We start from the raw sequence: 25534 nt of genomic DNA, 5'->3' as shown, positions 1-25534 counted from the left end.
CGAGCTCCTCCTGTATGCCGTGCTACTTGCTTCACGCCGTCTGAATGATCCCCCAATGGGTGCACATTGCATTATCGCCACGTATCATCACTGTCTTGTTGAAGTATGGATCGACGAGTTTGCGCTCGTCGAACGCCATCTTGACCCGCTGCCAATACGTCTCGTAGTTTTGATTGGTGCCGGTGATGCCGTTCATGGAAACGGTCTTCCAAGCTTCGGCGAGGCACTCCTCTTCTTTGCCCGTCCATTTGATCCGCGGCTCGGCCGGCGGCGAGTTCTTCTTCCTTCTCTTCCTCCCCCTGGTCGCCGCCGCCGTGGGTTCAGGCGCGTCCTCTTCATCGATGTTCTGGTCGAGGTCGGCCTGTTCCTCTTCTTCGTCGATGTTCTGGTCGAGGCCGGCCCTCGCCTCGTCACCCCGCGAAGCGACGGCTTCCGCCGCCCTTGCCTCCTCTTGTGTGAAGAAACCTGGGCTCGACGCGGCGGCCATGGAGCCCGACATGATCATCTCGTGCATCACTCCGTTATTCGGCGATGGCATCCTAGGGTTGTAGAAGGAGAGCGTCTCACGGCACAGGGCAGGCGAGATGCCCTTGTACATCGGACCGCCGTACTCCGGCGGCGACGGCGTAATCCCTGCCAGTGTAGGTGTCCTAGAACATGGCCGTGGCCGGTGACGCCGGCGAGAAGGTGGAAGGAGACGCGATCGTACCTTGGGTCGGCCATGGCCCGGGGAATTGGCCGACGCACGGCTTGGAGAAGTTCAAGGAGACCAGCCTCGCTTGTTCGTCCGCCGCCGCCGCCACCACCTTCTTCGCGTTAAGCTTCTTCTCCCTCTCCGCCCTGCCGCGAGTTTCGTTCCGCCGCCGCTCCATATTCGCCACCCCCGCGGCGTTTGTCATGCCCGACGGCCTCTCTTTTGGCGCCCGCGGCTTCCTCGCCTTCGGTGCGCCGTCGGCGGCGAGTTTCTTCGGCGGCATGGTGGGGAAGGGAAGAGGAGGAGCTGCAACTGTGGAGGAGAATGGCGGTAGCCCCTCCGAAATTCGACGGGGAAAACGGTTCTATGCGGCGCATTTTGGAGGGAAAACGAAATAAATGGAGGGAACTACCCGTTCTGTCGCTGATAACGCGGGCCCGCTCGATGTTTCGCGCGTTTTTGTTTTGTCCGGAGTCCCCGACCGGCCCTCGGGGAGCCGGGATGGCTTGGGCTCTCCGGATGGATTAAATGCCAAATCCAGGGGAAAATGATTAGCCGGGGACGCGGCTGGGCCGAATAACGCTATCCGGCTGAAAAAAAAACTGCCAGAGACCTCGTCGGGGAGACGGCTGGAGATGCTCTAATGTTTATACTAGGGTTGCAGCCGGTGCCCCCTTCGCAATACAAGAATTAGAGCCAAAGAAGCTAGGTCAGTTAACAATAACATTCATCCCACATCTCGCCTCACTCGCCGAGATTCCTAGACCAGAGGGCCGACGAACATCATCAGGGCATCTCCAGCGGCGCGACGCATTTTGGACGTCCTAACGGACGCGTCGTGTCCGTTTGCGTCGGGGGTGGCTCCAGCGGCACGACGCATAATTTTTTTTCATTCATGAAGCCATAATTTACATTAATAAAAAACAATAAAAAGCCAGAAAGGCGTGCTAAAAGTAGGTGCTGCCTACTTGTCGTCGTCGCTGACGAGGTCAATCAACTCCGGCATCGGCCATGGAAGCTTGTACGCCGGCGGTCGAGGAGGTACCGCCGCATGGGAAGGAGGCTATGGCCAGGGATCCCACACCGGAGCAGCAGGTAGAGCGCGGTCGTTGGAACGCGTCGGCGTGGCCGGAGGAGTCGCCGGTTTCCCCTGCGCGAGCGCTGACTCGCGGAGTTGGATTGCGAGCCCATCCCACAAAGCGAGCTCGTTGAGCTCGTCCTGCTCGCTGTTGGCCAGTGCCATGGCAATGGCCTCCTCCTCGGAAATGTCCGGCGGCTGGGTCTCCAGATCCCACGCCGGCCCGCCGTCGTCGTGGTCGTACTGTGCCATGGTCACGTCCTCGTCCGCGTCCTCCTGGTCGTTCTCTTCTTCTTCTGCGGCGATTTCGCGCTCAAAGTAGTCTATGTCGGCGCGCGTCGAACTCCCACGACCCGAATGAAATCCAGTTGTAGGAGTTCAGCGCGTACGCACCTCGTCGGCGGCGGCGCACCTCGTCCCGCCGCTCTCGGTGTGGTGGATACCGTGGGACATGGCAATGGTTTGGTCGGGGAAATGGCCGCCGGCAGCGTCGCTTTAAGATGCTCGGACCCCATCTCGCTTTCAATGGCCTGCCACTGCAACGCCGCCTCGCTGCGCACGCTCGCGGAAGCCGAGGCGCGCCATTAACGCGGCCGCCGCTCGCAAGTAATGCCGCGGAAGACGATGCAGTTGTGTCCCTGCCAGGCGGGCCCGTGCGAGGACCGAGCGGACACTTTGCGCGTCTGCTCAGCGTCAGCAGAGACGCAAAATCTGGCCGCGAACGGCCCGATCACTATGCGTCGCGCCGCTGAAGGTAGTGCCAGACGCATTTCCGGTCACACCGGACACAAACAGTCGCTCGGCGTCTGTTTGCGTCGCGCTGCTGGAGATGCCCTTAGTTAGACAGGTCACGCGTTAGTAGGCCACAAACTAATCCTTGGTATACATATGAAGGCGTGGCACGACTGGAGCGAGCGACCGGCCCTTTCCCCAGCTGCTATTTTGCTTCTAAATAAAATCAAGCGCTCGTGCATACGGCCACCGGGAAACACATACGTACACGGCACACTGACGCAAGAGAAAAGTTTATCTAGCTGTACAATGATATTTGAGTAGTAGCAAGAAAGTGCGCTCCTGCCACTTGGCAGTGGGCCCAGCGGACGGCCACTTGGCACGGCCGCCAGATCAGCCGGGACGGACGATGATGAGCTAGGCGACGGAACCAATCGGACAGACAGAGCTTGTGAAGGTACTCCTCTCCACTTCGTTTTCCGTATCCCGTTGTCATTGTCCCTGTGTCTCACTCGTCCTGCCATGCTGTATCGTGCAACCGGTTTAATCATGCGTACGTGCGCTGCGTCGGCGCAGATCTTTTTCGCTTCTCAAAAGGGAAAAAAAAATGGTGAACCTTTTTGCAATGTGCAGCGATCGACCTCCTCGTGCAAAGCCACTTTTTGCAGCAGCACTGAATCTGAAGAGCACGCACGGTTTTGACTACAGGTCTACAGTAGTACTAGTACGAAGCTGTTGTGGGCGTGTTTCTGTCTGATCAGGGGTCAATCTCTGAACATGTCTGAAAAAAATAACGCTGCTTACCGAGCTGCGTTTCAAATTCTCAAGTTGCAGCGACGAGACAGCGTACCGGGAAAGGTTGATGCTTTCTTCCACTGAGTTTTTCTTCTTATTTGATGACAGTACGGTCCGGGCCGCGCACGTCGCTTGAATGGACTTGGAGCTGGAGCCGTGTGCCCTGCCCGGAGAAACCGTAAATTCAAACCGACAGGAGAAAGAAGAAGCGTCAACACTGACCACGTCAATCTCAATCACGCACGATCTCGTCGGCTGCAATCCCAAGGCAAAAAGTGAGAGCCAAACGCCGCACGCGCGAGTTTGAATCCTGCTTTTCGCTCTCGTTTTAACTTTTTTACAAAAAACTGAGTAGGCAAAACCTCTCCGGAAATTCAATTCGGCTCCCGGGTGCATATGCTCCCTCTATCAAAAAGTTATATTTCGAAATGTCGAAAAATTTTGATAAAAAATTCTGCATGTACATCTCCACAATATACGTACGTTCGTCAAGTTTCGTGAGGAACCAATATGTTTTGTGGTCTGTGTAAAAGAGAAAATTTATCTCTCGAAAAGCCTTATTTTCAGCATTGAATTTTGTCTTTTTTACACACGTCACACGACAAGTCGGATTTTTATGAAACAACTTTGTGAGCGCGTAACACGTGAAGATGTACGTTCAAATTTTTCGTTTCAATTTTTTGAAATTTCAAAATGTATGTAACATGCATTTCAAAATAAAGGGAGCATATGCTCCCATGTGCCAAAACACCATTCCCAAACCTCTCGTTTTCCATCTTTACCCTGCCCGTTTACAGAGGAATCAAGCACGGCGGCACCTAAACACGAAATGTGCACCGTGTGTTAGACCAATCGTACGTGTCAGGCTCGAGTTAGGCGCCGTTCTGCCAAACATGGGCCAAAAAGAGGACCGTGATGGAGGAGTGTCTCGCGTTTATGCTTTCATTCATACAAGATGATTCATATGCAGAGAAATCACCCCGATAATAAGTATAGTGGCTTTACTTTAAATTGTTCGCTTAAATTTGAACTAAAGTCACGACACTTATTATGGACTGGAGAAGTATTATTTTATAATTTTCTATTTTTGCAAAATGGAAACAACTCAGCTACAAACTATTCCAGATTACCGCATTATACGTAGCCAAGGACCATGTTGGCCATCAGCTAAGATACGGACATAATTTCATCTCCTCCACAATAAAAAGAAGAGCATAACTTCATCACAGTAAGTTTCACCGTCTTCCCCCAGGCCTCAGCTATAGTTACTGTTGCGCCAACACCGCAAAGTCTAGATTTTCGTATGAAATATAGTGTGTGAAAGCTCCTCTAAATCATGTATATATATAAAATCAACGACTTAAAACGTCAAGATAAAAAACTCCTAGGATTCACATAGAAAGTTTGAGGATCCAATTATCCCGGTTTTTTTATGGTGGCTGTTCGATTTGTAGGATATGCTTTTTGAAGGAATCTTCTGAGTAGATTTAATAGAATATATAACATCCACTCAAAGCTCTTTTCTTAGAATACTTTGTTTTCATGTAATAAAATCAAACAATTTTTTGTGTGCACATGGGCTCCTTTGATGTGGAGGAAAAGTAGAGGATTGGGAAATTTTTCTGAGATGCCACTGTTCACTCCTTTAATTCATTGAATGGTGGAAAGGAAAATCAAAAGAACTATTTCTTTGGATCTCAGTTTCAAGGCAAGTCCTATAGGAAATGAAAATCTACTCAGACCTTTTTCTTCAATTCCTATGCACAAGAAACGAGGATAGATTTACACCCCTTTGGATCTCAGTTTCAAGGCAAAACCTATAGGAAATGAAAATCCACTCGGACCTCTTTCTTCAATTCCTATGCACAAGGAACGAGGACAGGTTTACACCCCTTTTGGATCTTAGTTTCAAGGCAAATCCTATAGGAAATGAAAATCCACTCGGACCTCTTTCTTCAATTCCCATGCACAAGGAACGAGGATAGGTTTGCACCTGCCGTCCTTTCCTATTCCCACGTCTATCCTATTCCTTTGATTTTCCCTATCATGTGAATAAAAGAAGGCTGAAAGCATGTAAGATTAGATTGGATATAACCATAAGCGGACCCAGGAAAATTTTGAAGCCTGGGCAAATAAGCTTAGTGTGCTACCTTTGTATCAAATACACATAAAATAGAGACGAAAATAAGCCTGCCGGCCGGCCGGAAGCCTGGGCGGCCGCCCGGGCAGGAGGGATGCTAGGTCCGCCTATAGATATAACATTGCAATCCTAGATATTCCTTATTCTTACGATTTTAGAATCATGCAAATCAAACAGGTTAGAAGAGAGCCACCACATGGTGGGACGATAATATAAGTCTACCCATTAGGGTTTAGAATCCCGTTAATCACATTTATATAAATTCAACAATTTGCATATTGTGCATTGGGTAGGATTTAGATAAGATACGTGGACTCTGGGCCGACTTCAAGAATTGTTTTTCCTTGTTAGTGCGCTAACTTGCTTTCCATTCTTTTCCAGTCCCTTAAATGTTGCTAGTGTCCAAGTCTATTTTTGTTAAGAAAATAATGGAAGAGAAATAGCTTGATTAAATAAATGATCCGTGGATTTGCCCATAGTCTCCATCTCCTAGGGTGTGATTAGTAGATGAGACTATGGGAGGGATAACTTGTAGTCACCCCAAGGAAGCCTGATGCCGCCGTTTTCGGGTAAGAATGGACAAACATTCCACCAACACCTCATTATACTCCCCTCTATGGCGCCCCACTTGCTCCGCCTCGACCGCTCCACCCCCTGAACCAACCATCATGAGCCGAATTACGAAACCATCATCGACCGAACTACCGCCTTCCATGCCCAACACGTTTTCGCCCTTCTCCATATCAAGCTCCGTTTGCGCTGGTCTATCATCACCCCCAGACCCTCCCTATATGCCCCTGCATCCCCACACCCCCTAAGTTGGCGAAGCATTGTATAGCCCCCCCTCCCCCTTTCGAAACGTAAGTCTAGTGTTCGCCTATACCGCTGCCAGCTGCGACGCAGGTGGCACCAACCCAAATACGGTATGCTAAGCTGAGAAATCGGTGGAGAGGAGAGAAAAATTTGGGAGAATTGAGAATTAGGGTAAGAGAAGGAAGGATACAAGGGAGAAAGTGGACCCTACACGCTACCACTTATCATGGCCACGCCCAGGCGTGCAACCTCTATCAGTAGACACACTAGCGTGAAACCATGTGTGTCTATTCGTGCAAGCCTGTTACACAAAATAGGAAGAAACACAGGTAGAAATTAAAATCATCTAAATTCCTAAAATTATCTGTTGAATGGAAGAGACCTTTTTTTGACAAGTAGAAGAAAAGGTGGTGATGACGAACAGTCTTGCCGTGCCGTTTCGGGCGGCGTTTATTTACTTCTTCCTTCTGATTGATTGAAGCAGACAATTATTTACTTCCACTCGTCGTCGTCATGTCTCCCTGCGAATTGCGTTTTCTTTTTGAAATGGACCGTCCCTTCACAAACGAAGCAAGTATTTACTGCATCAGCACTAAAAGTAAGTTACCGCGGGAGATGACCTCTCGCGCCCGTCACCACGGCGCAGTACAGGCATGTCGGTATTAAAACCTTGAAAAATCATTAGCGAATAATACTGCAGCTGCCACCGGCTCCCACCTCCCCAACTCCAACTCCAACTCCAACACAGCAACAACGCCAAGGTGGTGGTGAGGTGAGAGCCGGGAGAGCGAAGAGATCCAATCCAGCCCCGTCCTCTTCCTCCTCCCCGCCTCCGCCGCGCTCGATTCGCTTGCTTTGCTTGCTCCGGCGAGGTGAGGTGGGTAGGTTTGGGGCCTCGTTCGCCGCCGTCGATTCGGGTTTCCGGGCTCAGATCCGCGTGCGTTCGAATTCCTGCCGCCGTGCTCTCATGGCGGTGCTGCTTTGCAGGTTTGGCGGCGAAGGAAGGGATCGGAATGGGCGCGCGGGTGTCCAAGGCCACCTCCTGCTGCTGCATCCGCGGGCAGCTCCCCGGGAGCACGCGCCTCGACAGCGCCGATGCCGGTGCGTACTCTACTCCCTTCCAGTAATGCTTCACGCTCGCTCGCTCTGCTTCCTTGCGCTTGCCCCGGCTGCTACCTCGCTCCGGGAGTATTTCCCGCTTGCTATTTCTGGTGGCTGCATATCCCTTTCCGACAGACCTTTCCGCTGTTGATTCTCCCCATATTCGCCCCTGAATTTGCTGCGTCTGACGATTTGGGGCGGTTTTGTTTTCCGATTGCGCGTGCCTGCCAACCGCCTCCGCATTTGGGGTTGATTGAGTCCAAGGGTCATTCGCTTGTTTGGTTTCGTCCGCGGATTGACCAACTTTTCCTCTGCGTGTTCGCCGCGCGCGCGTGCAGTGGACGAGGACCAGGCGGAGGCGTACGAGCTGCCGGCGTTCCAGGAGTACTCCTTCGAGCAGCTGCGGCTGGCGACCGCTGGCTTCGCGGTGGAGAACATCGTGTCCGAGCACGGCGAGAAGGCACCCAACGTCGTCTACAAGGGGAAGCTCGACGCGCAGCGCCGCATCGCCGTCAAGCGATTCAACCGCTCCGCCTGGCCCGACCCGCGCCAGTTCCTGGTACGCCATACAACCTGTCATCACCCCTTCTGCTACTTGCAATGTGCGCTTGGTGGGTGCTGATGCCTTCGTTGGAGTAGTTCCTTGCTTGGTTAGTTGCTGTGTTGCCGGTAGATTCTTCGCGATTTTTGACTTCATAGAGGATGGTAGTCTGCTGTGGTGGAGGTTGTTGATTTTCTACCTGTTCCCGTGGTGATATGTATGCTTGTTAATTCCCTTGCTTATTTCGCTTTTGGTTGGATTGTTGTACTCTTATGCTGGCAAGCAGTTGAAAGGGTGTCATCTGCCAACTGTATTATTTCTTTTTATATGATTATTATTAGATTCCAATGCCAAGCCAGTGTGAGTCAGCAATCATTACCAGACATTGCTAGTCCCATACTCCCATCATTGTGCTCTGCTAATGCTCTTAGCAAATCAAGAGTTCAGCATTTTTACCACCTCTCTTGCATTCCTATCAGAACTTACTTAATTTTCTTGTTCCCGTGGTCATATGTATGCTTGTTGAGTTCCTTACTTAATTTTCTTTTGGATGAATTGCTATGCTGGCAAGCAGATGAAAGGGTGTCATCCGCCAAGTGTGTTTGCCCAACATAGTATTTCTCTTTTTTTCTTTTCTTTTTACGGAGTATATGATTATTAGATTGCAGTGCTAAACCAGTGTGAGACAGTAATCATTACCGGCCACTGCTAGTCCCATACCCCCATCATTGTGCTCTACTAATGCTCTTAGCAAATCTTTGGTTCAGCATTTTTACCACCTCTGTTGCATTTTTATCAGAACTAGCATCACATATTGATCTATTAACCAAGGTTCAAGGATGTGTATTTTCTTACTGTACTAGGTCTACTCCTTGCTTCGGTGCTTTATATGACCATTTTGTTATATGCTACCTCACCGATTATTTTTTATTTTAGTGAGGTTATTTTTATTTACATGCCAAGTAATATGTAGATGATTTAGATCACTCTGTGGAAGCGCCTCCTCTATGTGAATGACATTTTTCTGTGTTAAAAACAACTTGCTGTTTGTTGATACATTTTTGTTTTGTTTGACCCGTTATAGTTCCAGTATTTTTTCTAAGATTTGCCCATATCTGTTGGGGAAATAATTATGCTTCAGGATGAAGCTAAATCAGTTGGTCAGCTCCGGAGCAAAAGGTTAGCAAATCTGCTTGGCTGTTGCTGCGAAGGTGACGAGAGATTGCTTGTTGCGGAGTACATGCCCAACGACACACTGGCAAAACATCTTTTCCACTGTGAGTTACCCTGCATTTCCCAGTTATAATTATGGTCACCTCAGCCTGCTATTGTTATTTATTCTCATTGTCTACCGAAGCCTCAGTACTTGTAGGTTGATGGCATCACAGCTTCAATGAGTGAATATCCTGTTTATGTTAAAATACTGTGTCATAATCGATTTAGACAATGAATTGTGCAGATTGTCCCTTTTGAAACACTGTCTGTAATGACTGTTGGTATTTTTTACATAATGCAGAGGAGCTATAAGATAACCTGTTCTAGACACATTAGGTCATGGAACTCCAATATTTATTAGAAGATTTTGCGCTTGTATTATGTTAAATTTTCTCTATGGACCTCTAAGTGCACAGGGACCATTCCCCCCTCCCCGCCCCCACGTACAGTATTACACTGCATCATGTGTAGGGACTAATCGTTTGGAATACTGTATCCTTAGTGCTAGTGATGTAATATTTTCCCATTATTGTATGCATTTCACAGGGGAAACCCAAGCAATGAAATGGCCCATGAGACTAAGGGTTGTTCTCTATCTTGCTGAGGCTTTAGAGTATTGCACAACTAAGGGGCGTGCTCTCTACCATGATCTTAATGCCTACAGAGTTCTGTTTGATAATGTGAGTATCATGCAATTTGTTTTGCTAGCATGTTCAACTTTGTTTGTGTGTGTGTTTTCTGTAACATCTGTACATTGTTTACTTGCTGCAGGATTGTAACCCTAGACTTTCATGCTTTGGCCTTATGAAGAACAGTCGTGATGGCAAAAGTTATAGTACCAATTTGGCATTTACCCCCCCTGAATACATGAGGACTGGTTGGTGCCTTTTTATATTGCTAGCATCCTATAACTTGTTTTTTTGTAGCAGTATGGGTGATGTTGGTAGAATCTTTCTTGTCAGGCTACATTGCTACTGGGCTTTCTTGCAAAGCTGCTATATTTTAATGATGTTGTTGTATAGTTTGAGATTATACCTTGAGTATCTTTCGGCGTGTGGAGCATCCTTAGCCTTTGTAAAGTGGGGTGGCTTCAGCTTTCTTCATATCATGCTGTGTCATAATATAGCACCACTTTCATAATATCGTACATTACGTTCTCAGAATGTTATTTGCACCCTAATGGTTTGTCAAGTAAAATATACCCAATACTTGTAAATTTCAACGTCATGGCTTACAATGTATATATTGCAATGAAGTTGATGATAGAGTGGATTTTCCAAACCGAAGGGAGCTTGCTAATTGTGCATGTAGCTTGAACTCATTGAAGGGTTGTAGAGTGTTCCATTTTATGTTCCTTGTACTAGGCTGTCTAGGCGATAAATCCATCATTTTTGACTATGTATATTGTATAGGCTATAGGGCTATAGCGCTTAACTGTTGCTAAAGATAGTGTTATCATTTTCACATCACTGTTCACCTCTAACTTTATCCTCGCTTTCCATTTACTCTTTTTTTACTTCGCAGGACGTATCACACCTGAAAGTGTCATATACAGCTTTGGCACCTTGCTACTGGACGTTCTTAGTGGGAAGCATATTCCTCCGAGCCATGTAACAACTTTGAGCTTTAGTTCTTCCACATAATTTCCTTTTTATCTTACTTTGTTCGCTTCTTAGATATCATTGTAAAGTTACGTACTATGGTATGTCAGAAATGCTTTTATGTCGACCTAGCTGTCCGATAGGTAGGACAACCAGGGAAGTAATTGATCTCTTAGTTTTTCTACCAAATGCCTTTGGTTATTCATGCCTGTGGAGCAATGTGAAACTATTTCCAGTACGTGACATTGTTCTTCACCCTCAGTGTAAATATAAGTCCTTTTTTTCGTTAAAGAAATATAAGTCCTTATCTTATCTCCATTAACTTGCATGCTAGCAAAACAAAACTTTTGGTAACAGATAAATAATTTGTTAGAACAATAGCTAACACTTGACTTTGAACCAAATAATCATTTGATATCTTCATCTTTACCATACTAACTGATACTAGTAACATCTGCAGGCTCTTGACTTGATTCGAGATAGGAACTTTAACATGCTTACAGACTCCTGTTTAGTGGGCCAATTTTCAAATGAGGAAGGAACAGAACTGGTGCGATTAGCTTCTAGGTGCCTGCACTATGAACCCCGTGAAAGGCCTAATGTAAGATCTATGGTTCAAGCATTGAGTCCTCTTCAGAAGGATGTTGAGGTGAATTCCTTTCTTTACTCTGTCTACAACAGTTGAGTTCATGTCCTCTATATTTTGGATGGAAAATCGCACAGGGGTTTTTGATATGTGTAATGCGCCATTCAGTCCTTGTCTTCAAATAAATCATTTCTGTCTCTAGCCTTATACATACCACTTTAGTCTTTCCTGACAGTTTTCTTAGCCTGTCAGTATAATTGAGCCTGGCAAGGATCTTAGGCTGACAGTATAATTGATATGTGTAATGCACCATTCACTCCTTTTTTTCAAATAAATCATTTCCATCTCGGAGCCATATAGATACCACTTTAGTCTTTCCTGACAGTATAATTTTTTATTTGCTGAACTCTCTTTAACTATTCTCTGGCTTCTGGTCAAGATTGGAATTGAAGTATATAAGTTATAACAGCAGTGGTGTCAAAATGTTTTGCAGACCCCATCTTATGAACTGATGGACATGCCCCAAGGCGGTGCATCATCTGTCCAATCATTGCCTCTTTCTCCTCTTGCTGAAGCTTGTTCCAGAAAGGATCTGACAGCAATACATGAACTTCTAGAGAAGACTGGCTACAAGGATGATGAGGGAACAGCAAATGAGGTGCCTTAAGTTCCGTTTCTCGTTTATTTTCAGTGGAGGTTTAAAGACATTGCCTTGTGATTTGTACAAATGTTTTGATGTGAAAATTTGTTTCTATGTGTATACCTTAGTACAACATTGCCAGGAACTAACAAGCAAGCAAAACATTGCTGTGCTGAACAACTAACATAATCATCAGTACAATTATGTAGTGTGATTTATATCGTCAGTACATCCCAGAAATGTTTTAACCCAACATATATCATCACATATCTTTCATGGCATCCAAAATGCATTTTGGTTGATTGCAATACAGATATCACATATCTTTCAGGGAAAAGTTTTAGTGTAAGGCCTCTTTCCATGACTATATTTTATCCACAGCAACTCAGGTTAATATTACGTAGTTTGATTTTTGGGTAACACAATATCAGTTAGATGTTCCAAAATGATTTCCCTTTGAACTCTTTGATTGCGTTGTGTCATTGGTGATCATAGTCTATCAAGTAGTTAGGCAATCAAGATTTTGTCTCCCAAGTTGTTTTTGTGTCCTATTCTGTTGCTATTATGGAGAGGCCTGGTTAATGCTCTGAATTACCAGAGATAGGTACTCATGGAAGGGAGGCTTTCGCTTTCTTCTGAGATGAAACATAAGACTAAGCTAATACCATCAATAGTTATTTCAGAGCTGAAACTATATTCTGTAAAATTATGTTGAATAATCTTTGGATTTGTACATTCTGAAGTGGAGAAATGCCAATATCTTAATGTTCTTCGAGGGCCTGTTTTGAGAACAATCATAGATTTGGGAAAGCTAAGATTCCCCTCCAATCTTTGATAGCTTTCTCTAGCCTAATGTTGTAAATTTCTTGTTTTCTTGGGCCTTTTGTTTCTTTTTACATTCCTTTCCGTAGGCTAATGTTGTAAATTTAATATTTTCTTTGGCCTTTTCTTTCTCTGTACATTCCTTTCCCTAGGCCTTTTTTGCGAATATCCTAGGCCCTTTTTACATACACTTGTATATATATTCCCTTTTACTTCCAGTAAAATTGTTCTCTTAAAAGAAAGGGAAACTTTGGATTTTCTAATGCACATTTGTTTGCCACTTGTTTTACTGAAACTGCTACAATTGTTTTGTTTGTGGTTACCTGATCTTTTTGTCCTCTTCTTTGCTGCAGCTCTCGTTTCAGATGTGGACCAATCAAATGCAAGACACATTAACCTCAAAGAAGAAGGGTGACAGTGCTTTTCGGCAAAAGGATTTTACTACCGCTATTGATTGTTACTCCCAGGTTGCCTTCTTCTCTTTTGTTCTTTCATGCAAGTGTTATGGGAGTCTAATGTTGAGATGTCACTTGTGTCCTGTCTAGTGTAATCAATCCCTGTTCAATCTCCTAACATTTTAATACACAAATAAATAGTAGCAACATCTTCTGGGCCATGAAGTAATCTAAATTGTTGTCAATCCATTGACTTTTCTAACTAGGGCGCTAGAATAGCCACTTATAAACCAATGTTGACTTTGTTCATCCTGTTGATTTGTGACATGCAGTTCATTGAAGTTGGTACGATGGTTTCCCCGACCATTTATGCTCGGCGTTGCCTGTCATATCTGATGAATGACATGGCAGAACAAGCTCTCAGTGACGCAATGCAGGCGCTGGTAATATCTCCGACGTGGCCTACTGCATTTTACCTTCAGGCTGCTGCATTACTTTCTTTAGGCATGGAGAACGAAGCTCAAGAAGCGCTCAAAGATGGTTCTGCCCAAGAGACAAGCAGCAGCAGTGGACGCTGAATACCAACTGATTTCTTGTCCAGAAAATGCACATAATTTGAGGTATTGTTTTCTACTAAATATTGATATTATAGATCTGTAGCACCTTGCTTAATTTTAGTCTAGGGAATCAACCAGGTACTCAGGGGGTCATTACCAATATGTCAGTTTTGCTAGGCTGGGGCTATCTCTTGGATTTCTGAACATGTTTGTGCGATATGCAGTCGCATTGTGGATCATGCAAGCCAAATACAAAATACAACTTAAACTGTACACTATTTTCTTTTGACTATAAATGGTATTAGCTGCTAGAGTGTTTCAAGTATAACATTATTATCACTTGGATGGTCATCATATGCAACCAGGAACCAAGTTGTCTGAATTTTGGTTGCTCAAGAATCAAGTTATTCTATGAGTAACAGATACCGTACTATGAAGAAAGACAGTAATATGAGATATTCTACGAACAAGGTTGCTCAAGTTTTCTCTTCTTGCCTCAGGTGCTCGATTGAACAAAATCATTGTGTACGGAAGCAGCTGTTGTTCATCTGTCAACTCGGCTAAGTGTTCTTTGAGCGTGTGTGAGACGTCCGTATGTAAATATGGAACAAAGCGACAACAGAGATGAGGAAAGAGATGCGCCAAATACACTGAGGGATGAATAAGTCCAGTAGACAGGAATTTTTTGTGGAAAAGGAAAAATCCAGTTTCTCCCATCGAAAAAAGGGAGGGAAAAAAAGATCGTCGATGTACATCTTGTTAGATGCATGAACTTGTACAGTTTTTCCTTTCTAGGGCAGCAACGTCTTTGGCCGAATGGCTGCTAAATATCCTCAATTTCTATTTCCATGGTTTTTAACAGTTGCAGTACATTTTCTTCTTTGATGCGAAAGGTGGGAAAAATATTGCATTTGGTGATAAATACTACCAAGACTACTAGTAGTTGAACTGTTGAAGTAACAATTTGTAGCAATATTCAGCCCCAGGAATTTATTCCTTGTCGGTACTTAGAGCGATTGTAGTACGCGCCATGTACTTTTACGACTTTTATTAGACTAAAGGCAGTCCGTGACCAGTTTCGAATTAATAAAATCCCATGGGCAAGATGGGGACAAGTTTTGTTTTTTTGTTTTTTTTGTTTTGTTTTTTGTTTTGCTGAAAACAAGCTTACAACACAAATTTGACCACACTGGCCACAGAAAAGCTTACACATAAACCTTTTTGGAGGGCTTGCCAGAGTTGCAGGTTAAGTAGCACATGAAAGACATAGTCCCCAACCAAAACTTGTCCCAATGATAAACTTAGGATCTTCCAAAGAGCCCAACAAAGCGCGGACAAAAGCAACCAAAGCAGGCGTTTCCATTTTTGGTAAAACCATTCAAAACAAAAAAAAACCATTGTGAAAAATACTGATAGATATCTAACTTAATAATGATATTATTTTATATGACACTATCATTTAATTCATATTGGCATCGTGTTCATTTTATATTCGATGAAACACCCAAATCATTAGATGCATAATCTTTTGACACTTGTTTATATATGCCGCGTGAATAAAACTCCACGATCTGATAAAACGGAGTGCGCGATGAATTATTGAACTCTATACATATGATGTATTGCATTTCAATAAGTACAGTGGATGACAAGGTATTAACTTGTCAATGCCTACGGGTTGTAGACTAGGGTTTAGTTGGAAGTAGAGGGCAAGTAGATCTCGAAGGTTTCAGCCGAAAAGTACTCGACGATTATGAAACTAGGGTTTGAGAAACAATGATTCGATACTTTCTTCGTCCCTCGACTCCCCCTTATATAGGAGGCGGAGCCGAGGGATTCGTATTGTACAAGTTACAGAGTCCGGGAAGGTTTCTAACTCATCCCGCAAGATTACAAATAATGCTTCCTATTACAACTCTAGCTTTCCTTAACAATATCTTGGGCTTCCGAATCTTCTTATTCTTCGGGTAGTGGGCCTTCAGTAAACCTCAGGTACTATCTTCGGCAGGCCCATTGGGGATGCCTATGTCAGTAGCCCCCGAGATTTTGCTTGAATCGTAGAGTCAGGGAAAATCTCCACTGTTTATTTTTACTCGACAACTTAAAACTTTTCTATATTTTTTCTATATTGTACAGGGATAATGGTAATTGGGGCTAGTTCATCTGACGGATCAGGTACTAGTTAACTGCTCTAGTGGCAATCCGCAAAAACCTACTTCAAGATCACGTCCCCGGACATGATCTCGGGATACCTGGTGTAAACTTCGACGAGTGCCGCTTAAGGTCTTACCATTCTGTCGAGTCCCAGTCAAATTTATCGGGTACCTAACGCGTACGTTAGGATTTTTCTTCGTATCTGTTGATACGGATAAAAGTAGCAAACCGACGTCAGAGACGGCGCCATGCCACACAGAACGGATCTGGGGTCTTACCTTCGCAAATTTGCGTCATTCAGAAATTGATCGCAACTTTGGCGTTCTGAGAATATATTGTCGAGTGCTTATTCGGCTGTTGGAATGGCACATTTTATTGAGTCAAAGATGACTTATATTGCTCTCCCGATGGGAGTATATGCAGAGTTATTTATAACTCGAAATATACTCTTTTGTTCTGCTATCTTTCTTTTTCTCTTTCTTTCTTTCTTTTTTATGATTTCATCGGGTACGCGAGCAGCGTTCCCGATGGGAGTAGCCCCCGAGGCTACAGCCAAGGACTTGTGCTTGGTTGTAGGCTCCACGCCTTATGCCGCTATATTTTCTTTGTCTCCCGAAGTTTTATAATTTCTCGGGTGCGCGAACAGCGCTCCCGATGGGAGTAGCCCCCGAGGCTATGAACAAATATTTGTATTTGATCATAGGCTCACGCCATTTCTATTTTGTCTTTCTTGATCTTTTCAATTTTTCAAAGTAGCCCCCGAGCATTTGATCAAAAACTTGTATTTGATCAAAGGCTCACCAATATTTTTCCATGTCACCTTTTTATGCAGCTATTGAGCCGAATTTTTCTTCTGCCAAGGTGACGTTATTGCTGACGATAGCCACGATTGCGAGTCCGTAAATCGCGAGAAGTCTTCTCCCGCTGCCTTGCGGGCCCAATTTATCCATTATCTTGACACGTCGTGCAGGTGGGGGACACACGTCCTCCGCTTTTTATGGCGCACGTACCGTAACTTCTCCAATGTTAAAATACTTTTTTACCCTTGTTTCCACGTGGTTATCATCTGCCGCACACTTTTTCCATCCAACGGTCCGCCGCTTCGCCGCACCTCTATATAAGATCTCCTTCTTCTTCCTCGAGCACTTCCGCTCGCGCCGTTCTCCTGCTCTCCTCTGCAAAACTTCCTCTTGCGCCCCACAACTCCTTAAGCTCATCTGCTCCAAGCTGCATTCCTGCGCCATTGTTGATGCCACCGCGTCGGTTGATCAAGCACAACACGCCGGAATCGTCAATGGCTGCCGTGGATCTGGGAAGCGCGGAGTGGGAAAGGTCCAAAATTTCCACCCAGGACATCAATCTCTTGAAGAAGCTGGGGATCAGTAAGAAGCCCAAAGCTCTGTGCTTCCCTAGTGAAGAAAGCTACCCAACCCCTCCAATGGGGTATCGGGTAAGTTTCATCGACCATCTCATCCGCGGTCTCTCCGCCCCCATTCATCCTTTCCTCCGTGGACAGCTTTTTGTTTATGGTCTGCAACTTCACCACCTCACGCCCAATTCGATCCTCCATATCTCCATTTTCATCACCCTCTACGAGGCCTTCCTTGGCGTCCAGCCTAACTGGGCGCTATGGAAGCGCATTTTCTTTTGTTGCCTCAATGGCTCTCCCAATGTCGCCTATAATATAGGCGGCGTTGTTATTTCCGTTCGCCCCACAGTCGATTACTTCGACGTCAAACTCCCTGACTCAGTTCAAGGGTGGCGCAAGAAGTGGTTGTACATTCAGGAGGAGAACCATGGATGTGCTGAAGACAACATCCCTCCTTTCGATGGTGCCGAAAAAATCCTTCGCCGCCGCTCCTGGGACGCAGAGGCTACCGAAGAAGAAAAAATATCGACAGAGGCCCTGATGACTCGCATCCATGAGTTGCAAAATACTCGCGGCAAAGAGTTGTCGGGTATCCAAATCACAGCGTATTTTCTTAGAACCAGAGTGCAGCCTCTTCAGGCTCGCAAATACCCTCTCTGGAAATATGCTGGCGACAAGGACGCAGATCGGCTGTCGGTGGATTTAGAGGTCAAGGACTTAGAGAAGCTTGTCCGAAAAATCTCCTCCCTCAGCAAAAAAGATCCTGTCCCTTCTTCTTGTCGTGTAAAACCGTACAGCGCCGCCAATGCGCTTCCTAAGGTAAACTTTGTCGATTGATTTGTTATTGCCTTGCTATCTTTTTTGTAACTCCTTGTTTGACATCTTCCCCTGTTTTTTGTATAGAACCATCCAAATCTTGTCTCGCTTCCTCCCCTTCCTGAAGGTGGATAAGTCGAGGAAAGGGCCGTTGTCACCGACGACAACCAAGATGCCCCCTCTTTTGTGAATGAACCCGCAGATTCTCAAAAATCTGCGGGATCTTCTGAAAAGGAGGCTGCCTCTGAAGGCACTGCATCGGCACAATCTCCTCCTCCTGCTGTTTCTCCAAGGAACAAAAGGAAAAGGGGTGATGTCGAAGATTCCGGCACCTCCAAAGCCGAAGAAGTTGTTCCTTCATGTCAGAAGGCAACTTATGATCCATATCTTGAGTCCCTCGTCAGCTCGTAAGTCACTTTTTATTTCCCTTTATTCTTGCACTCGAAGATTTTTGTCTATCTTGCTTTTTATGTTGCCGACATTTAATCACAGTGGTGATGAGGAAGAAGTACCAGCTGTTGATGTGGCTGCTCGAACGAGTACGTCACATACTCTAGTTGTTTCGGAGACGCCAGTTGAAGGAGAGGAGTCCTCGCCTCCTCAACAAAACGTCGGCGCTCCTATTCCTCCTTCAAGCCCCCTTGTTCCTTCACCAAAAAGGACAAGGGTTGAAACAATCCCGGAGCCTACCCCCTCATTGGGTAGCTCCTCTAGTCCTCTCTTGGATGATGTAAGTTCTAAATTTTCTTGTCACTATCTATATTTCCTCTGTTTGCTTCTTTATACCATCATCTTTTCCCATACCGACGTTTTCTTTCTTTGTCCTTCTTTGACAGCCTATGATCAAAGAGCTTATTCGCATCGGTGCCCAGTTCATTGGGTACCATGAGTATGCGAGCAAAACTGAAGGTAATAACTCTTTGCTGGCCCTTGTTTATAACTTCCTGCTTCTGTTTTGTCGCAATTTTGACGATTCTTAACTATTTTGGCAGAAAAACTTGCGGAAGCCAACAAGCTTGTCGACACGCTTGCTCAAAAATTAGAGCAAAGTGAAGCGGCTCGCGAGAAGGCTGTACTTGATGCTGGCAAAGCTAAAGCAGAGGCTGATAAAGCCAAGGCAAAAGCTGCTAGTGTCGAAGATCTGCAAAAAAGACTTGATGATGCCGAAACTGCTTTGAACGAGCACAAGGCCGCACATGCTACTCGTGAAAAGGCGATCATCAAGCGCTTGAACACGCAGAATCGGCGCTTTGTCGGTAATTTTGTCGATCCATTCTATCTTTCTTAGACTTGCTTTTCCTTACTTGCTGTCGACCAACATATATTTTCTGCGCCAGGTAAAACAAACCAAGAATTTGAGCTTGAAGATCCCGACAACGATCCTCTCCTTGACGCACTCTCTTTCTTGGAGTTTCATGGAACCGAAGTTCGCGAAGGCATTGAACAGGCTGACGCAGGATTGTCACGGCTGTTCCCCTACTTCTTCCCGAAGAAAGAGGAACCCAAGACTTTCCTTGCTCTTGCCAAGGACTTCAATCCACCAGAGGATCTTGGGCTGAAGATGCGCCAGGAGAACATGAAGATTGCTGTCGAAAGCACTGTTGCCTTGGTCGCTGATAGCCAACAAACTATCGACTGGGCGAAAGTGGGCGACATAGAACAGATAGAGCAAACAAAATGGCGGTCGTTGATCAAGGCATCAAAGCCCAACACGAAGAAAATCCTGGCCTATCTCGGAATCAAGCCATCTTCAACTCCTAGCTCATCAAAGCCGGAGGTCTAGTTGAATGCCTCTTCTTTTTTTCCCTTGTTTTTTCTGTTTCTTTTGCTATTATCGCCATATTAGCTTTGGCGACAATTACCTTAGTAGTCCTTTTGGAGAACTCCTTCTGTAATACCCATGTAAATTTCCTGAAGATCAATGAAATTCTACCTTGCACTATCATTGATCCTGAGACTTTTTTTTTCCAGTTAATATTTGATAACTACTCCACCAATCCTTGTTCTGCCGATACTTCGCCTGCTTCTTCCTTCTCGAAGAAAACACTGGTCGATGATAACCTCATCAAAGGATCTTCAAGCAAACATTTGTCGCAAGATTTGCAAGAACTTCGGCAACAACTTCAATCCATGAAAAAACAAACTCTGGCAATGATGGAACAATCTCGAAAAGCATCTGAAAGAGAGAAAATTGCTCTCCAACAAGCCAAAGAGGCCATAGCTGCCAAGGATGCTGCTGTGTCGGAAGCTGAGAAAGCCACTACTCGAGAAAATAGCATGCTCGAGCTAATGTCTGAGGCTAGCGCAGATATGCTAGGTATGTTTTTCCAACCTCACACTGCTTCTTTTTTGTTTTACTGTGCCTCCCCTTAAATTTCTTGCCTTGTCGCTTAATAGGCTCGGTTCTTGACGCTGCCGCTGAAGATGAAAGAGTGAATGTCAGAACGAATCTCCTCGTCAATCTTTCTCTTAACCATGGCAGTCTGTTCTGGGCCACCCCTGAACGGACCCAGCAAATTGTCAGGTTCCAAGATCGCGCTTGCCAGGTGCGCGAATTTCTCAATTTTTGCACGAGAACCTTAACCCTTGTTTACAAGACTTTATTTCCTCGAGATGAGGCTCCCAAAACTCTTCTTGGACTACTGGGTAAATTTAGAGATGCCCCTCGCATTTATAATTTTGTGCGAGCTCAATTGACTGCTGGAGCAAGGTTCGCCATGATTATGATAAACATTTGCCATCCCAAGTTGGACCTAACGAAGATTGTTGCTGATTGCTTGGCCAAGAAATCGCGGCGAAAAAATGATATTGACACAATCAATGACATGGTGACTCCTGTGGACGAGTCGATGATGGATGAACTTCTTCGGATGGGTTCAGAATTCTTCGTCAAGGGAACCTATGCTGAACACAAAACAACCAGAGGTTTATCCATAGATAGTATGTTAGGCCTTGACTGAGCTGTACTATATTGCGAGAAATTATGTCTATATCTTGTCGATCTCTTTTTGTTCCGAAGAATTTGTTTATATTGTACAGTGGCCTATATTGTTGGAGCCCCCGAGCCTCTGGCTGGAGTTTATACTGTTTTGCTATCTCAAAGATTTTTCTCTTATTGCGAGAAGATATATATATTTTGCTGTCGATGGGCACGAGCCCCCGAGTGTCTTGGTGGTGACGTTCTATATTTTTGTTGCGAGGTTTTCAGACCAAAGCAGTAAAATTTTGACGAGTACACTATATTTATAGTTGTTAGCTTCCGATGTTCTATTTGGCGAGGTATTCTTGTACCAAGACGAAATATTTCGGTAAGTCTAGTTTATCTATATTGTATATATTTTGTAACTTGAAGGCGTTGAGCCCCCAAGCGTATCGAAGAATAAGAAGATATCTCCACTATCTTTATTATATTGCAGCACCGCGAGCCCGCCTCATTAAAAACCTTTCCGGCCCCACTCGGTGCCCCGAAAAGGAAAAGAGTGCGTCTGAAAACTCGCGGGCGTTTCAGTACATTGTATTTTTACAGAGGAGGACTATATTTCGACTCTAGGCGTAGAACCGCCTGAGCTGCGCCACGTTCCAGGGGTTTTTCTCGGGAACCCCTGTCTTTTTGTCCTTGATCCTGTATGCTCCTCCGTCGATGACTTCCGTGACGATGTAAGGTCCCAACCATGGTGACTCGAGCTTTTCAGTACTTTGCTGGTTAAGCCGTAGGACCAAATCACCGACCTAGAAAGATCTGGGCCGCAATCGTCGACTGTGGTAGTTTTTCAGGTCCTGCTGGTACTTGGTGACTCGTGATAGTACTTCATCTCGAGCTTCATCGAGTGCATCCATATCATCCTCCCGAGCTTTTTGTGATGTTTCCTCGTCATACTCTGTCACTCTTGGAGAATCATGCTCTATTTCGATTGGTAGTACTGCTTCGGCTCCGTAGACGAGGAAAAACGGAGTTTCTTGTGTCGCCGTATTTGGTGTTGTTCGGATGCTCCACAAAACACTTGGCAATTCTTCTGGCCAGGTATGTTGAGCTTTTTCAAGCGGTCCTAGCAGACGTTTTTTAATGCCGTTGCAGATGATACCATTGGCTTTTTCGACTTGGCCATTGGTTTGTGGATGTCCTACTGACGCAAAGTGCAATTTAATGCCTACTTCTGCGCAGTATGCCTTGAACTCCTTAGCTATAAAGTTAGTACCGTTGTCTGTGACAATGCTATGGGGCACTCCGAACCGAAAAACGAGGCCTTTCACGAACTTTATTGCCGACGCTGCATCTGGTGAGTTTATTGGCTTCGCTTCTACCCACTTGGTGAATTTGTCGACAGCAACCAGCAGGTACTCATATCCTCCTGGCGAAGCTTTATGCAACTTGCCCACCATATCAAGTCCCCATTGGGCAAAGGGCCACGACAATGGTATTGGCATCAGCTCTGCCGCCGGAGAGTGAGGTTTTGCGGCGAATCTCTGGCACGCATCGCAGGTTCTTACTATTTCTTTTGCATCCTCGATTGCTGTCAACCAATAAAATCCTGCCCGAAAAACCTTTGCTGCAATAGCTCGACTGCTCGCGTGGTGACCACATATTCCTTCGTGCACATCCTTTAGGATTATCCTTCCTTCTTCGGGTGTGACGCACCTTTGCAGGACGTCTGAAATACTTCGCTTGTATAACTCCCCTTTGACCACTGTGAAAGCTTTGGATCGTCGAATAATTCGCCTTGCCACAACTGGATCGTCGGGTATTTCTTTCCTGAGGATATACGATATGTACGCTTGCATCCAAGGAACTTCTACCATCATCACAAGCTCTTGGTCCTCTTCGTCCTCCACGGCTTCTTTGGGGGGCGCCGAAGTTTTTTCTTCCTTTGCTTTTCTCTGCGCTTTCTTCGGCTTCGTGGATCTCTCCGCTATTTCTTCCCAAAATACACCTGGCGGGATTGGAAGGCACTGCGACCTGATATTTGCGAGAACGTCGGCTTCATCATTGCTCAACCTACTGATGTGATTTACCTCGCATCCATCGAACAGCTTCTCAAGCTCATTGTACACCTCCTTATATGCTATCATGCTATCATTGACTGCATCACATTGGTTCATAACTTGCTGAGCCACCAATTGTGAGTCGCCAAAGATTTTTAGCCGAGTTGCACCGCAAGCTTTCGCCATCTTCATCCCATGTATGAGGGCTTCGTATTCTGCTTCATTGTTAGATGCGTTTGGGAACGTCATCCGTAGGACATACTTTAACTTGTCGCCTTCTGGTGATATAAGTATTACTCCTGCGCCAGCTCCTTCTACTCTCTTGGATCCATCAAAGTTCATGGTCCAAGTTCTCGACAAATCTGGGGGTCCCGTGTTTTGCAGCTCCATCCACTCTGCAATGAAATCTGGCAAAACTTGCGACTTGATTGCCTTTCTTTTTTCATACGTGATGTCCCGGGGAGAAAGTTCTATTCCCCAAAGGGAGACACGCCCTGTAGCTTCTGGATTGTTCAGTATGTTTGAAAGAGGTGCTTCATTAACTACTATTATCGGGTGTGCCGAAAAATAGTGGCGCAACTTTCTTGCTGTTGTAATCACTCCATATGCCAATTTCTGGTACTGCGGGTACCGCTGTTTGGAAAGCGATAAAACTTCACTGATGAAATATACCGGCCTTTGCACTCCATGGAGTTTCCCTTCTTCTTCTCTTTCGACGACTAGCACCGTGCTAACCACCTGGGGTGTGGCTGCAATGTACAACAGGAGAGGTTCCTTTTCCTTCGGCACCACCAAGATTGGTGGTGTCGAGATTGTGCGTTTCAGATCCTCGAAAGCTCTATCGGCTTCTTCGTTCCACTGGAATTTCTCCCCTTGCTTTATTAAAGCGTAGAACGGTAACGCTTTTTCTCCCAGCCTGTCGACGAATATGCTTAAAGCTGCGACTCGCCCAGTTAGCTGCTGTATTTCTTTCAACTTTTTTGGCTTCCTCATTGTTACGATGGCTTGTATTTTGTCGGATTTGCTTCAATCCCTCTTGCTGAAACTAGGAACCAAAGAAGTTCTCCTGCTGGGACACCGAAGGAGCACTTCGTCGGGTTCAGCTTGAGGCAGAATTTGTCGAGGTTGTGAAAGGTTTCCTTGAGATCCTCGATCAGCGTTGTCCCCTTTTTTGACGTTATGACGACATCGTCGATGTATACTTGCACATTTTTTCCAATCTGTGTCGCCAAACACTTCTGCATCATCCTCTGATATGTTGCTCCTGCATTTTTCAAACCAAAGGGCATTGTTCTGTAGCAAAACACGCCGTAAGGTGTGATGAACGCTGTTTTTTACTTCATCTTCTTCTTTTAATCTGATCTGGTTATAACCAGAATATGCGTCCAAAAAGGAAAGACGTTCACATCCTGCCGTGGAGTCGATAATTTGGTCGATCCTCGGGAGGGGAAAGTGATCCTTTGGACAATGTTTATTGAGACACGTAAAGTCGACGCACATGCGAAGGACCTTAGTGTTTTTCTTCGGCACCAACACAAGATTTGCTACCCATGTGGCCTCTGTGTGCAACTCCTTGATAAAACCAGCTTCTCTTAGTCGATCAATTTCTGACAGCATAGCCTTGCGGTTCGGTTCCGAAAAATGCCGCAAAGGTTGTTTGATTAGTCTTGCTAGTGGATCCAAGTTTAGGTGGTGCTCGGCAAGTTCCCTGGGTACTCCTGACATGTCAGCTGGACACCATGCAAAGATTTTCCAGTTCTCACGGAGGAACTCGACGAGCGCGCTTTCCTATGCGAGGTCCATGTTGTTTGCGATGGACGTCGTCTTTTTCGGGTCTGTCGGGTGAATCTGCACCTCCTTAGAATTTTTCTCAGTATTGAAAGTTGATTCTTTATTTGGCCTTCCAACATACGGCAGTACGTCGTAGTCAGTCATAAGCCTTGACGCCAAATACTCAGCTTGCATCCCGAAGGTTTCTGATATTCGATGAAAATCCTTGTCACATTTATCGGCTAAGGCAAAGCTTCCTTTGACTGTGATTGGTCCCTTAGGTCCAGGCATCCTCCATAACAGGTACGTGTAATGTGGTACCGCCATAAATCTTGCATATGCTGGTCGTCCCAACAGAGCGTTGTACTGCGACGGGAAATCTACGACCTCAAACTCCAACTTCTCGATTCTGTAATTTTCTCGGGTCCCAAACTGAACGTCGAGATTAATCTTCCCCAGCGGATAGCTTGGCTTCTCTGGTGTGATACCGTGGAATCTCGTATCTGTTGGCTTCAGGTTTGCTAGGGATATGTTCATCTTCCTTAATGTATCTGCGTACATAAGGTTTAAGCTGCTGCCTCCATCTATAAACACGCGAGATACGTCAAATCCTGCGATGACCGCTGGTAGTATGAGTGCTGACTACCCTGGTCGAGGAACTTGCTGTGGATGATCCGCAATGGTGAAGCCAATGTCTTGCCCTGGCCAATTAAGATACTCGACTGTTGGTGGAGG

General features: G+C 45.6%; 1 protein-coding gene across 1 annotated transcript; it reads left to right on the top strand.

The window, feature by feature from the left end:
- The first annotated feature begins 657 nt into the window (after positions 1 to 657).
- On the top strand, positions 658 to 14632 carry LOC124671056 (probable serine/threonine-protein kinase BSK3). The gene is made up of 12 exons (XM_047207492.1): positions 658 to 943; positions 7240 to 7353; positions 7692 to 7912; positions 9036 to 9171; positions 9656 to 9789; positions 9881 to 9986; positions 10634 to 10719; positions 11171 to 11359; positions 11790 to 11954; positions 13112 to 13225; positions 13486 to 13773; positions 14211 to 14632. The coding sequence occupies exons 1-11, from the start codon at positions 658 to 660 to the stop codon at positions 13729 to 13731; spliced, it is 1797 nt and encodes a 598-aa protein (XP_047063448.1). The 3' UTR covers positions 13732 to 13773; positions 14211 to 14632.
- Positions 14633 to 25534: the final 10902 nt, after the last annotated feature.

Source organism: Lolium rigidum, chromosome 7 (genome assembly GCF_022539505.1).
Source record: "Lolium rigidum isolate FL_2022 chromosome 7, APGP_CSIRO_Lrig_0.1, whole genome shotgun sequence".
NCBI lineage: Eukaryota > Viridiplantae > Streptophyta > Magnoliopsida > Poales > Poaceae > Lolium > Lolium rigidum.
The sequence above is the reverse complement of the archived record's forward strand: the minus strand, read 5'-3'. Positions and strand labels throughout refer to the sequence as shown.